This window comes from Dendropsophus ebraccatus, chromosome 4, assembly GCF_027789765.1.
Source record: "Dendropsophus ebraccatus isolate aDenEbr1 chromosome 4, aDenEbr1.pat, whole genome shotgun sequence".
Taxonomy (NCBI): Eukaryota; Metazoa; Chordata; class Amphibia; order Anura; family Hylidae; genus Dendropsophus; species Dendropsophus ebraccatus.
The window spans coordinates 137,108,439-137,123,459 of record NC_091457.1 but is presented as its reverse complement, the minus strand read 5'-3'; the positions used below and the strand labels follow the sequence as shown (position 1 = coordinate 137,123,459).

The following is a 15,021-nucleotide window of genomic DNA, read 5'->3' as shown; positions in this document are numbered from 1 at the left end:
TCAGCTGGCGTAGGTTTTCGGCGGTGCGCACCGGCGCGCACAGGATTTATGTACAGGCAGTCCGCCTCTACATAAATCCCCGTACCGCCGGAGCTGCGGGGGCATTTTTAAGTCCGGCGTAAAAAAACGCCGGACTTAATAAATGCCTCCCAGTGTGTTTAGGTTATGTTCACAGACTGCATATCTTCTGCAGCTGATTTTAAAGAGTACCTGTCATTAAAATTAGTTTTGACTTGTCATCAGACATTAACAGCAGAGGAGTCCTGCAGCATCTGTACTATAATCAATAAAGATTTATTCACACAATCTGGTACCAGATCCTGTGAATAAATCTTCATTGGTTACAGGTTCAGCCCTCCAGTGCCTTGATACCCATCTTTCTTATTAATATAGAAATAAGCTCCGAAAGCCCAGGGGTGTTCCCTCTGGACACTAAAGCCCAGCTATGTACTTGCCACTGCTTGCTTGCAACACCCCTGTTCTCTCTTGTATTTGCCTCCAGCTGCCTAATTGACATCCATTAAGCTTTACATTCAGTTCATCCACTGAGATAAAATCCTGTGTGAGCATTCTGCAAACCATACTTGGAGCATGCACAGTTCTCTGGGATTCTCCCTTCTGCCTAACAGAGAGGTCTGCACCCGGGCTTTTGACAGAGTGGCGAACACCCCCTTGGTTTTTGGAGCTAATCTCCATATTAATTAAAACCTTAGCACTGGAAAAGTATGAAATCAGACTGAGAAGCCCGATACAACCATGCATTTATTTTAACTACCTAAAACCCTGTGACAGTCCTCATTAAAAATCAATCTTGTAGAACTACAAAAAGTTGCAGTGTAGTCCTGGACTGAATCCACAACGCTGCCAACACAAAAATTGGCATGCTGTGGATTTGAGATTTTGAAAATCTGGTCCAGTTTGCTGTGACAGCAAATGCTTCCAAAATTCTCTTCAATTCCTGCAGATTTTTTGCTGTGGATTTGGACAATAATATGCTAAAAGTTGCAACTTCCAATTTGTTGTTTCTGTAAACAATGCATAGTTAATCCACCATGTTTGAGGCTGTATCCCAATGGGAGAGCATTGTGGGCATGCTCTAATGTGAACTTGAATAACTATATGGAAAGGGGGGGAAAGAAATGAGCTGGCATAGATTTCAGTAATGGCAGTGATGTCGGTGCATGTGCCTCTACATAAATCCAGGGTACCAGCGCTATATTATATAAAGCGAACACTGAGACATCTCCGCTTTCAAAATGCATTCCTTACCTTTGAGAATAAAGAGGTAAATACTGACCCAGCTCCGGTAAACACGTAACTCACTGAGTTCTGTACCTGTCACGAAGTGCGCTGGACCAGACTGCAATCTATTTCCGACGGAAGTTCAGGTATCTATGGAGATGACCATGCTGGATTGGTAATGCTTGCAACACTAATTACATCAACATCTGGGGTGCGCGCAGTACCTACCTGGCATGGCTGCCCACATGGGTACGCAAAGTAGAATGCATGACGATATGGTCCAGCGTACTTCATGACAGGTACGCTTTAAAAACATACACCAAGTATACAGTTCCTAGTGAATTGGCAGATGTGAATCCATTGATAGTAATTATCTGTAATCATTATGTATAATTGTCATGTGATACTCTGGCAGCCCTGTTTCTTTAACCCGCTTCCCCTGAATATCATTATCAGTACATATCTTTTCAATATTTTGCAGGTGCTTAATTATAATACAGAAACAAACCGCTTCCATGCCCACCTCCAGGTCAGTAATGAAGTTACTAAATACCATAGATAATACAGCAACATTTTATAATTTGTCACTTTTGTCATCTTTTGGTTAGTTATGTGGAGTATCAGATTTGACAGGCGAAGGACCTTTTACCGTATTTGTCCCACAGAGCGAGATTCTTATAAACAACACCACGGTAAGATCCGTCCCACATATATATATGTGTGTGTCCTTGTACATTAAGGCTATGTTCACACTACGTAAAAAGCACGGCCGTATTTCATAACAACGGCCGTATTTGCACAAACAACGGTCGTTATTTTGCAAATATGGCCGTTGTTATGAAATACGGCCGTTTTTTTTACATAGTGTGGACCTGGCCTAACAGTGATGATGATTACTTATTTAACCTTTATTTTGTGTGTGAATGTTATTGCCTCTCAACCACAACATAAGTACCTATCCGACAGGAAATTCGTCGTATACAATGCAGACCTTTTTTTTTTTTTTTTTTTAATAAGCCCCTACCCTCATTCTGCATTCAATATGTCGTAATGAGAATGTGAAAACAAAATGTTAGAAAGCTTTGGTCATTTATTGGGAATAGGAATAAGCAAATTTACAGAAGTGAAGCGCTTTGATCAGCTTGGCAGCCAGCTGCCTTTGAACTCCATGCCGCTTCGGGTGCTAGGAAAAGCTGGATCCAGTCCTGGGAAACTTCTCCCAGTTTCCCAGGACTGGATCCAGCTTTTCCTGGCACCCGGAGAGAAGTGGCACAGAATTCAAAGGTAGCCGGCTGACCACCCAACCTCCAAGCCTATCAAAGTGTTTCACGGCTACTGTAAATTTGCTCATCCATAACTGTGAGGGGAAAATGTAAATATTCCATTGATAGAACATTTACTCAGTTCCTAAAGAGGAAGTTTCTTTCAAATCAACTGGTGCCAGAAAGTAAGAGATTTGTAATTTACTTATATTAAAAAGCCTCAAGTCTTCCAGTACTTATCAGCTGCTGTATGTCCTGCAGAATATAATGTATTCTTTCCAGTTTGACACAATACCCTCTGCTGTCACCCTTCTCCATGTCAGGAACTATCCAGAGCAGTAGCAAACCCCATAGAAAACCTCTCCTGCTTTCCAGACAGGAAAGAATACATCACTTCCTGCAGGACAGACAGCAGCTGTTGAGTACTGGAAGTCTTGAGACTTTTTAACAGAGGTAAATTACAAATCTCTGACACTTTCTGGCACCAGTTAATTTAAAAGATTAGAATGATTACAGAATCAGTAGGTCTTGTCATTTTCATGGTACTTTTACATGGTGCGATAATTCGCCCGATCGCACGATTAACGATTTTGAATGAACGATGGTTTTTTTTATAACGATCAGCGTTTAGACGGAACGATACATCGTACGGAAAATTCGCTATGCGATCGTTTAAGCCTATCTCACACATAGGGGAAATCGTTGAAAGAATGTTTACACTGAACAATCTGCGAATTTTTTGCGAACGATCAACGATGATTTGTGAACATGTTGAAAGATCAAAATGAACGATTTTTTGCTCGTCGTTTGATTGTTCGCTGCGTTTACAAGTACGATTATCGTTCAAATTTGACCGTTATCGTGCAAAAACGAACGATCAATCGTCCCGTGTAAAAGTACCATCAGTCATGCTTATTACTGATTGAACATTTGGCACCTGCAGATTGCTGTTGTACCTATTCTGCCAGGGAGCCCTGACTTTCTAGAGTACAAACTCCAACTAGTGTTCTTCTGATAAATGATCTGTATTGCTTTATTTCTTGGTATAAAGTTTAGTGCTACAGTATATACATCTATATCATCTTACAGATTAAAGAGTGGTCGAAAAATATGAAGCAGTTACTCCGCTACCATCTAGTAGGCTGTCAGAAGCTTTCTATTGGCGATCTTCGGAACATATCATCTTTAAATACAATTTCTGGGGGTACTATACGCTTATCTACAAAGAATGTAAGTCAAGTAAATTTACCCGCATTGTCTGTGCGACCAACAATACATTCATATGTTAGTCTTCTTAGTCTTTTCTATACACTCACTTGTTATACCATTGTGTTATAGACATAGACACCTAATATATTTAAAAAGATCAGTCTTTAACTTCCAATACAAAAGCGCCATTTGACCTCATTCATGGTCAGGCATCCATACGTAGTCGATCACGTTTTTGTGTATGTTAAAAAAGTATGCGTTTTGATCCTTTATAATATATATATGTGGGGTCACATTGAAATATCCTTATTTTTGAAGGAAAAGCACTGTACTTTTCAATGAAGATAACTTTAAACTAGTCCTAACTTTAAACAAATACACTCTTTACATTGCTAATGTGGTAAATGACTATTCTAGCTGCAAATGTCTGGTTTTTGGTGCAATATCTACATAGGTGTATAGAGGCCCATTTCCAGCAACTATCACTCCAGTGTTCTAATGGTACAATGTGTTTGCTCATTGGCTCAGAAGGCTAATTGATGATTAGAAAACCCTTGTGCAATCATGTTCACACATCTGAAAACATTCTAGCTTGTTACAGAAGCTACAAAACTGACCTTCCTTTGAGCAGATTGTGTTTCTGGAGCATCACATTTGTGGGGTCAATTAAACGCTCAAAATGGCCAGAAAAAGAAAACTTTCATCTGAAACTCGACAGTCTATTCTTGTTGTTAGAAATTAAGGCTATTCCATGCGAGAAATTGCTAAGAAATTGAAGATTTCCTACAACGGTGTGTACTACTCCCTTCAGAGTACAGCACAAACAGGCTCTAACCAGAGTAGAAAAAGAAGTGGGAGGCCGCGTTGCACAACTAAGCAAGAAGATAAGCACATTAGAGTCTCTAGTTTGAGAAACAGATGCCTCACAGGTCCCCACCTGGCATCTTCATTAAATAGTACCCGCAAAACACCAACGTCAACATCTACAGTGAAGAGGCGGCTGCTGGATTTTGGCCTTGAGGGCAGAGTGGCAAAGAAAAAGCCATATCTCTGACTGGCCAATAAAAGAAAAAGATGAAGAAGGGCAAAAGAACATAGACATTGGACAGAGGAAGACTGGAAAAAAGTGTTGTGGACGGATGAATCCAAATTTGAGGTGTTTGGATCACAAAGAAGAACGTTTGTAAGACGCAGAAGAAATGAAAAGATGCTGGAAGAATGCCTGACGCCATCTGTTAAGCATGGTGGAGGTAATGTGATGGTCTGGGGTTGCTTTGGTGCTGGTAAGGTGGGAGATTTGTACAGGGTAAAAGGGATTCTGAATAAGGAAGGCTATCACTCAATTTTGCAACGCCATGCCATACCCAGTGGACAGCGCTTGATTGGAGACAATTTCATCCTACAACAGGACAATGACCCTAAACACACCTCCAAATTGTGCAAGAACTATTTACAGCAGAAGCAGCAGCTGGTATTCTATCATAGGTAATGGAGTGGCCAGCGCAGTCACCAGATCTGAACCCCATTGAGCTGTTGTGGGAGCAGCTTGACCGTATGGTACGCCAGAAGTGCCCATCCAACCAACCCAACTTGTGGGAGCGGCTTCTAGAAGCGTGGGGTGCAATTTCTCCAGCTTACCTCAACAGATTAATAGCTAGAATGCCAAAGGTGTACAATGCTGGAATTGCTGCAAAAGGAGGATTCTCTGATGAAAGCAAAGTTTCATGTAAAAACAATGAGAAGGGAGACAGGGGGCGCTTCCTCGTGCAATAAAAGATAGCCAGTTGGATGGAAACAAGATCTTACAGGGATCCACTCACCTGGGTAGGTTGTGCAAAATTTAGGCACAACTCTATATGTAGCATGAAAGAGTATACTCCGCAGCTGTACTGGGGGACGTCACCACCAACGGTGGGAGAAGCAAATGTAGATGTGTAATCAGCCGATTTGATTCCTGGTCCTGTAATCGGCTGATTACACATCTACATGTAAAAACAATGTTATTTCAAATACAAATCATTATTTCAAACCTTGTCAATGTCTTGACTCTATTTTCTATTCATTTCACAACGTATGGTGGTGAATAAGTGTGACTTTTCATGGAAAACACAAAATTGTTTGGGTAACCCCAAACTTTTGAACGGTAGTGTATATATTGGAGGACAGTGGAAAAACAGATCAAAAAGGATGCACACAAATGCATCTGTTTTTTTAATCCTTTTTTGCGTAAAGCGAATGAAAAAAAAAAAAAAGATTGCAAAAATGCAGTGTGAACCCAGCCTTATAATTACCTGTCCTGGTGCCCCTGCCTCATGTAGTGTCACAGCCCTGCTCAGGCAATTGCTGACTGAGGCAGAACACTTCTGCAGTCACTGACTGACTGACTGGGTGGTTCCTGTTGTGTCACGACGACACAGAAATCATGAGATTCAGGAGACCATTGGATGATTGTAAGCTGAAGCGCAGGGGGGGCATTTGGGCAGGTGAGTATCACTTATTATGTTTCCACTACCTCCTAACCCCTACCCCTTTTTATCTTTGTCCATAGTACTCCTTTTTTGTGGGTTGGATTTAACCTGTATGATGTCTCCTGTTTAGCCCTGATACGAGCAGGAATTATTTAATGATTCTATTATTTTTTTTAGGGTGAAGTGTATTTAAATGATTTGGCAAGAATAACAAAGAGTGATGATACAGCAACTAATGGAGTGATCCACATTATTGACCAGGTTTTAATCCCAGACATTACTGTAAAGAATAGTTCAGATAATGTAAGTTCATATTTACTCTGTTATGTGACACTACATTTAATGAGGATTTTAAAAAGCTGAAACTCATATTAATACTGCCACAAACCAAACCTGTTCAGATGACAGGGTCTTAACTGCAGTACCAGGCACAGCCACTACAATATGTATGGAGTTGTGACTGATAAAAGATAAAGAGGTATCAGTACTCGCTGTAGTGCTGCAGCCCCTTAGGCAGCTGTAATCCCAAATAGCCATGGGGAGCTCCCTAACTGTGAAGTATCCTTGGCCTCTCTGCGGTAAATGCTTTCCATCCACTCTACCCCTCTTGAACAATAGCTCTAATGTCTATTAAGAAATCCACTAGAACGGACATTTGCTGCACACCGCTCAGGGCACTTCATAGGACACTTAGGGTGGTGGTACCACGCAATGCTATCTAGTGCTATTAGCAGTTGGGAGATCAAAATATACACTCACACACACTGACTTTTTATGCAGGACAGCTCCAGGGGGTCCACTAGTCTCCATCTTGACTTTCTCTTCTCCTGTGCAGCTTGCAGCCCCTCCCCCTTCTCCTCCGCTCCGACTGCACACACAGCAGCATGAGAGAGAAGACATCACTGCAAGAGGGAAGGAGGATGGAGGAGGCCCAGCTGCTGCTGTAGCTACTTGTCTCTGCATCTTCCTGCCCACAGAGGGAGCATCTTGGGTGACAGACAGGAATAGAGCTGTGCCTGGAGCTACTGCAGATCAGACCGTTCCATTGAGAGGGCAGGGGGAGGGGCCCTGCTGCCTTTCTTCCATCACTAGAGCAGGGTGAAAGGCAGCAGAGGGCCCCTTAATCTCCCGATCATGGGGAGATCCTAAACGAGAGGCCCACCTCTAGCTCAGGGCCCTTCAAAGGGGGGAGGGGAGGGGGCCCACCGGGGCTCCCTGGTGGCCCAGTCCGAACCTGAAGACTGGTATCTTACAGGTGTTGTGCCTGTCTGAGTGCAGCAATGGCAGGGTGCCAATTGCTTTCTAAAGACCTCTGTGCCTGCCATGGTAGATCGTCTGATGAGTGCTTATACCCAAGAGCAGGGGTGTCAAACTCAAATACACAGTGGGCCAAAATTGAAAAATTGGAGAAAGTCGCGGGCCAGCCTTAATATTTAATGAAGAGTGCATGCTGCGTTTCTGGCACTGTCAGAGCAGCGTGCAGCGTTCCTGGCACTGCCTATTCTAAAGTAAATGTCCCCACATGGTAGTTACCCATTATATCCCTCAAGCAGTAGGTAATCCTATAATTGTTCCCCATGAAGTAGCCACCCACAATAGTACCCCACATACTAGCCAGGCCTACTATTAGAGCCCCAAATAGTAGCCAGCCATTTCAATAGTGTCTTATATAGTAGCCAGTCCTCCCAATAGTGCCCAATATGGTAGCCAGCCCTCCCCAATAGTGTCTTATATAGTAGCCAGCCCTCCCCAATCGTGTCTTATATAGTAGCCAGCCCTCCCCAATCGTGTCTTATATAGTAGCCAGCCCTCCCCAATCGTGTCTTATATAGTAGCCAGCCCTCCCCAATCGTGTCTTATATAGTAGCCAGCCCTCCCCAATCGTGTCTTATATAGTAGCCAGCCCTCCCCAATCGTGTCTTATATAGTAGCCAGCCCTCCCAATAGTGTCTTATATAGTAGCCAGCCCTCCCCAATAGTCTCTTAAATAGAAGCCAGTCCCTAAAATAGCCTCTTATATAGTAGCCAGCCCACCCCCATAGTTTTATATAATAGCCAGCTCTCTCCAATAGTCTTATAAATTAGCCAGCTCTCCCCAATAGTCTCTTATATAGAAGCCAGTCCTTCCAAATAGTCCCTTATATAGTAGCCAGCCATCCATATAGTCTCTTATATAGTAGCCAGCCCTCCTCCATAGTTTTATATAGTAGCCAGCTCTCCCCAATAGTCTCTTATATAGTAGCCAGCTCTCCCCAATAGTCTCTTATGTAGAAGCCACTCTAAGCGGGTGTCCGGACCACTCATATTATAATCTGCTGCAACGTCAGACGAGCCAGATTTAATACAACAATGGAAAAGCTCAGCGGGCCAAAAATAATGGCAATGCGGGCTAGATTTGGCTCACGGGCCAGAGTTTGACATGGCTGCCCTAGAGGGAACTGAAAGAAAAAGTGTAAAAAAAAAAACCAACAAGATAAACATTTTTTAAAAAAATGACAAAATTCCCCCATAACAAAAAAATCATATCACTCCTTTTTTTTATTTACAAATAAAGACATCTAAACGCCTCCGTCGCACCCCCAAATAAAAAAATAAAATAAAAAAAGCGAAATTGTGGGTGGTGGGTTGGTCATCCTATAGTAACATGTAGAAGTTGATCACACAAAAAAATAAGGCTACATATGGCTCTATAGTTTAATAATGGTTGTTATTTTGCATAAAAAGACATTGTGGGAACATAGCCTTAAAGGGAGGAAGGGAAAAGTGAAAATGCAAAAACAGGTGAAAGGGTTAATAGAGTGTTCTAAAGGAATTATTATACATTACAACGTTGGATACCTTTTGTGAGTGTTTGCTGATAAGATATCTATTATATCATGTTTTACCATTTTTTGCAGTTAAATATATCTGAGGTGGCTGATTTATATGGGTATTCTAAATTCATCCAACTTCTAAAGGTAACTATTGTCTTATTGACTTACTCTATTTCTTCTTTTTCTTTTTAGCATGTGGTATATGGGAAATTGAAAAAAAAACATAAATGGTATGCGCCTTATTTTCTTTACCTAGCTATACTTGTATGCAGAGATGTATAGTACACATAATTCTGTCAAGGAGAGGAGGGATTACAAATATTTAACACTACTTACAACCATATGGTCATTGGGTTGTAATAACATTACTAAAACACACTATAAACAGACCAATATTCCGCATTATAGTGACCATATAGTGGTAGATGCCAGTCCTGAATAGGCTATGCGGACCATAGAAGTGATTACACCCAGTAACTCACAGGTGACATGTTCTTGGGGTCATTCTCTTTTTTTTCCTTCTTCATCTTGCCCAGACCTCCATGAAGTATTCACTCCTCCACAACTCGTGTCTGTGGCACATATCTTTCTTTTCTGGAACCATCCTCAAATTCCCATAGTGTCTCACACAGCAATAATGTCCCTAGGTACCCACCACAGTGATAGTGGGTAGGAATAGGTGAGTGTGGTAGGAGGTCTCCCTTGTAGGTAAGTAGGTCCTCCCAGTAGACGGGCAATTTCCTCCATTAAGTAGATTTATTAGCTCTCTCAGTAGGTAAGTAGGTTTGGAGTGACTTTGGTGACTCAAAAAAATAAGTGTACAGTATCTCCTTCGGGACCCCTCAGCACAAGATACTCCCTTTAAAAAGTATCTGCTATGGGGCTGATTTTATGAAGTTTTATTTATTTTATTATTATTTTAATAGGATTGCAATCTCATGGATGAAGTTCTGGATAAAATTCATCAACCAATCATGGTGCTGTGGCCTACAAACAATGCCTTTGAATCTCTTCCTGAAGAACGAAAAGTATGGTTGTACCATGATGAGCACAGAGACAAGCTGAAAGCATATCTGAAAGGTCATATTATCAGGGATACAAAGGTAGACTCACTGTAGTTTGTAGTTATTATTGTTCTATGCTGTCCCATGCTGATGACGTTTCTGTCATCTCTAATCTCTATAAGGGTACGTTCCCATTTTAAAATAGGCGCGGCGACTTAAAGCGGATCCCGCCGCGCAGCCTCCACTTGAGGTTCCGCCTATCCCATAGACTCAATGATATTTGTTGGCGAATTCTGCGATCCACCCTGAAGAATTGACAAGTCAATATTCATGTTCTCCAGGCAAGAGTCCCAAAATTTGGAACCCCCCACCTGTCATATACAGCATATAATTTCAATATAACATAAGTGTACCAGATGCAGGCACCACTTCAGGCTGCATTGGCGTGGCCCAGCTTCAAGTAAGGTTCACTTTACATTTAATATGCACAAGCCAAAAAGACAGAAATGGCTGCGCATTGCACCCATGGTTGACACGAAAACTACCAACGTGCAGGTCTCTGATACACATGAGTCCTTAACCAAAAAACATCACTGTGCCAGTCAGTGAACACAGTCCCCGCAAAGCGTGCACAAGCAGAGAAGGGGGGGGGGGCCACGGAAAGGCCCTGCAACCCCAATGTCACAGGACCAAACCCCTAAGGCGCTCCCCCGAACCCGCAGGCACCGCCGGTGGAGAGAGTGGACGCCAAGCGACACAAGTGTGAACAAGCTCTTACATCTCACCATAGCTCCTGCAGGTAGAATGGGAGAACACTACGAGTTCCTCCCCATATATACACAGGTGCTGCCTACTAATTTGGATCACATGTGTCTTACAAAGAATGAGTGCTAGCCAAAACACAAAAACTTAATTCAAACAATAGGACTTTTGTCATGATTTATAGCTGTAAAGCAAAAATGGCAGCCCCCATAACATATACAAAAAAAATGGAAATGGAAATGAAAATGTGTGTCGAGAAATAGAAACAGACTAGAAAAAAAAAGAACGTGTTTTGGTATCTCGCTCCTATTGATAAAAGAAAATCTAGGCATTCTAGGAGGTTCTGGTCATTGCCAGTCAGTGCAGGTATACATCAGCAGCAAATTTTCAGACGCACAAAACATGAACTCTTACAATGTGCCATTCAAGAAAAGGTTATCACCTCCTGTGTTAGATCAAACCCATAGACCTCATAGCCAATGGTTATTCTTTCTAAACTGAATTTTACTGCTTCAGTTCTGGTTTGCTTTGTTTAAAGGGTTTGTCTAACATAACCTAATAAACCTTGATGTAGCCAGGGCTGTGGGGAAATAACAGTGCTGTATACTTACCTGTCTCGCTCTTCCACAGTTGCCGGTTCCTGGGCCCCCACTCTCTGCCGCTGTCATCTGTTCTGTCAGGAAATTGCTGCTCAGCATAGTGCATAGCACAGTATAGTGTAGAATAGTGTCAGCAGCAGACAGCGGGAGGCCAGGGAACTGGCAGCTGCAAAGGAGCAGGACAGGTAAGTATGTGGCACGGTTATGTCCCCAGCAGCATCAAACATTATTAGTTTATACCGGCAATCCTTTTAAGTGTTGTCTTGGTGTTGTCACCCACAGGGGCTTGTTTTGCCTTCTCCATGTTTTTTGTCCTAGATTACAGTTGCAAACCTACCTGAAGCCAAATCATTAAGGACGCTACATGGTTCAACTGTGTCCTTTCAGTGCAGCTCAACCAATGTTGTAAGTATCCTTTAAGAGAATATCCACAGAATACAGAATGCAAAAGAATACATATAATACATATTTTCTCTATGTGTAAGAATAATTATATTGTCAGTATGGGCATGTATGTTTGGTATGGCCTCCTCTTTTAGTGCCTCGCTCAATAAGCAAGGCCAGGGCTGAACGGGGAAGTGTGTCACAGTGGTGATACAAAGTGAAGAGCTCCATTGGCTCTGACACACCTAATTGCCACTTTTTTTCTGTATTGCAGCAACGGGTGAAATGTAGAGCCTATCTTGGTTTATTTGATATTTTAAACATGACACGCTGGAGAAAAAAAAAATCAACTGCTGCCAGAAAGTTATACAGATTTGTAAATACTTCTCTTTAAAAATCTCAAGTCTTCCTGTACTTATGAGACGCTGTATATCCTGCAGAAAGTGGTGTATTTATTCCAGTGTGACACAGTGCTCTCTGCTGCCACCTCTGTCCATGACAGGAACTGTCCAGAGCAGTTGAAGATCCCCATAGAAAACCCGTCCTGCTCTGGACAGTTCCTAACATGGACAGAGGTGGCAGCAGAGAGCACTGTGTCAGACTGGAAAGAAAACACCACTTACTGCAGGACATACAGCAGCTGGTAAGTATTGAAAAACATGAGGGTTTTTTTTAATAGAAAGTTTTACAGCTTAGTAAATGACTTCTAACTTCACTATTGTATTTTATTGCCTGTTGTTCACATACTGGACTGTATATTAAAACCTCTCGCAGTTGAATAGCGTCCGCATGTCAGTTTTCTATGGCGCCGCTAGGGATCCCGGCCAGAGTGTATACCATGTGTATACACTCCGGCCAGGATTCCCACAGAACTTACGTTGTGTGAACATAGCCTAAGTCTGTATTAAATGGTAGTTGTATAGACATTGCATTGTAAGTGTAAACAAAGAAAAAAAACATAACAGCTGTTGTAGTCATTGCTTTTTATGTTTTAGGGGGAAGTTCTTGTGAATGATAACAGTGCCAAAATCATCCAGGGAGACATGGAGTTTAATGGTGGAATTGCCCATGGAATCGATCAGTTGCTGGAGCCTCCCAACATTGGAGCCCGGTGTGATGAATTTACAGCATTTAAGGTCTCTGGAAGTATAACACTGAGTAAATGCATCTGAAAACGGGTCCTGACGTTCCTCTTTACTACAAGGTCACTGTGAGGTCACATATCCCCCAGTCAGTGTCCATGGGGCTGACTAAGATAGCTGAGCACAGTGTTTGCCTGCATCCAACAGTCCCATAGAAATAAATGGAGCAGTATTGTTCATGCATGACTAACTGTACCATTAACATTTCTCCTTGGTGTGATCCTAATATTGTGGAATAATCCCTTAAAACAACTTGTTCATAATCTCTGATCTCCATACAATCCTATAAATCTGTAGTAAATTGCCCAACCTTCTCCATGAGCTGATTACTGCAGCTTCCTGAGGGCAGCATTACACGGAGCCCACAGAAATCACTAATCGCCCATGTATTCCATGGTGGTGCCAAAGACTGTAGTGCAAAAATTTTTCCTATAGTATTAATACTTCAGTATTTTATGTCTTTTTGCTTAAGGGGGTACTCTGGTGAAAATCTTTTTTTTTTTTTTTTAATCAACTGGTTTCAGAAAGATAGATTTGTAATTTACTTCTATTTAAAAATCTCAAGTTTTCCACCCCTTATAAGCTGACAGCTGTCCAGCAGGACATGTTTTCTTTCCAGTCTGACACAGTGCTCTGTCCGAGACAGGAACTGTCCAGAGCAGGAGAGGTTTTCTATGGGGATTTGCTATTGCTCTGGGCAGTTCCTCACATGGACAGAGATGGCAGCAGAGAGCACTGTGTCAAACTGGAAAGAAAACACTATTTCCTGCAGGACATACAGCAGCTGATAAGTACTGAAAGACTGGAGATTTCTAAATAGGGGTAAATCACAAATCTATATAACTTTCCAGCTGATTTGGAAGAAAAGGTTTTCGCTGGACAACCCCTTTAACAGGACACTTTGTGAACTACAGATGCCCATGTGTATTCCAAGACAATGGAACAACTGATAAAAGTAGTATGATCACAGATGGGACATATGACAGGGAAGGGTATTGGTTTGGCTACTGATACTTTGGAATTTACCCTTTTTGCTCTGCCAGGACAAACAACAGTTTCATATGTATCTAAATAATTGTTAGAGTGGAGAATACTTTATGAGACTGTCTGCTCTTTTTACTCTAGACAGCACGGTCAGAATGCTCTATATGTGGCTTTGAGCGAGATTGCCCTCCTGGAACAACTGGTCGGGTAAATATGAGGTTACAACATATTGTGCTTAAAGATAATTAGAAGTAAAAAAAACTAAACAGCGCCAGCCTGCATCTGGTATTGCAGCTTAGTCTCATTTTATGTGTTATATCACATGTCTGGCAAATAATTGGATAATGCTATATGTAGGACAGGCAGTGATAATGTTTTTACACCTCATTTTAGCCTTCTCCATTTTGCTAGGTTAAGCAGAGGCCAGTCTGATGTTTCCCCTGCAATCACTTTCTGTAGGAGAAGTGTCCACTTAGATGTTAAAGTGTATCTGTCATGTTTTGTTTTGTTTTTTTGCAGAAATCAATAGTACAAGCGATTTTAAGAAACTTTGTAATAGGTTTTATCAAGCAAAAAAGCCACTTTCTGTACTCAGAAGCGCTTTTCTCCCCCCCCCCCCCCCCACACACACACACAAACACACACACAAGCACACACATACACACTTCTTATCTGTGCATTATCAGGCACATCCATCTTTAGAGTGAAGAGGGGTTCTGCTGAGTCCATTATAACCTATGGAAGGGGGGAGGGGTCGAGGCAGAGGAGTGAGCAGGAAGAGGAGAAACACATACCAGCTGTTTACTCACTGTCTGGGCACATAAAACGCTGGATTCACAGGTCAGAAAGGTCAGTGCTTATCTAGCAGCTTGGGGAGATAAGATTGCAGGGTGTAACCTGTTTTCAGGCCTCCGTGCTAAACTTCCTCCCCTCTCCATAGGATAGAATGGAGAGAGAAATCCTGCTTCATCTCAAGTGAGGGGGGGGGAGCTGGGAAACGGCTTTTTGAGTACAGAGGGAAACTCTTTTGCTTAATAAAACCTATTACAGAGTTTCTTAAAATCGCTTGAACTATTTATATTTGTTTTCTAAAAAAAAATCACCCTGAAATGACAGTTACGCTTTAAGGGGATAGGTTGAGGCCGGGAATAC

The 15,021-nt window shown here is 42.0% G+C and overlaps 1 protein-coding gene across 1 annotated transcript in view; it reads left to right on the top strand.

The window, feature by feature from the left end:
• STAB1 (stabilin 1) overlaps positions 1-15,021 on the top strand; it is a 113,452-nt gene that overhangs the window by 79,560 nt on the left and 18,871 nt on the right. Inside the window, exons 46-54 of the mRNA XM_069967134.1 lie at positions 1,724-1,771; positions 1,851-1,934; positions 3,594-3,734; positions 6,359-6,484; positions 9,079-9,138; positions 9,921-10,097; positions 11,678-11,764; positions 12,739-12,879; positions 14,011-14,076. Coding sequence (XP_069823235.1) covers positions 1,724-1,771; positions 1,851-1,934; positions 3,594-3,734; positions 6,359-6,484; positions 9,079-9,138; positions 9,921-10,097; positions 11,678-11,764; positions 12,739-12,879; positions 14,011-14,076 — 930 coding nt within the window. The remainder of the gene's footprint in view (positions 1-1,723; positions 1,772-1,850; positions 1,935-3,593; positions 3,735-6,358; positions 6,485-9,078; positions 9,139-9,920; positions 10,098-11,677; positions 11,765-12,738; positions 12,880-14,010; positions 14,077-15,021) is intronic.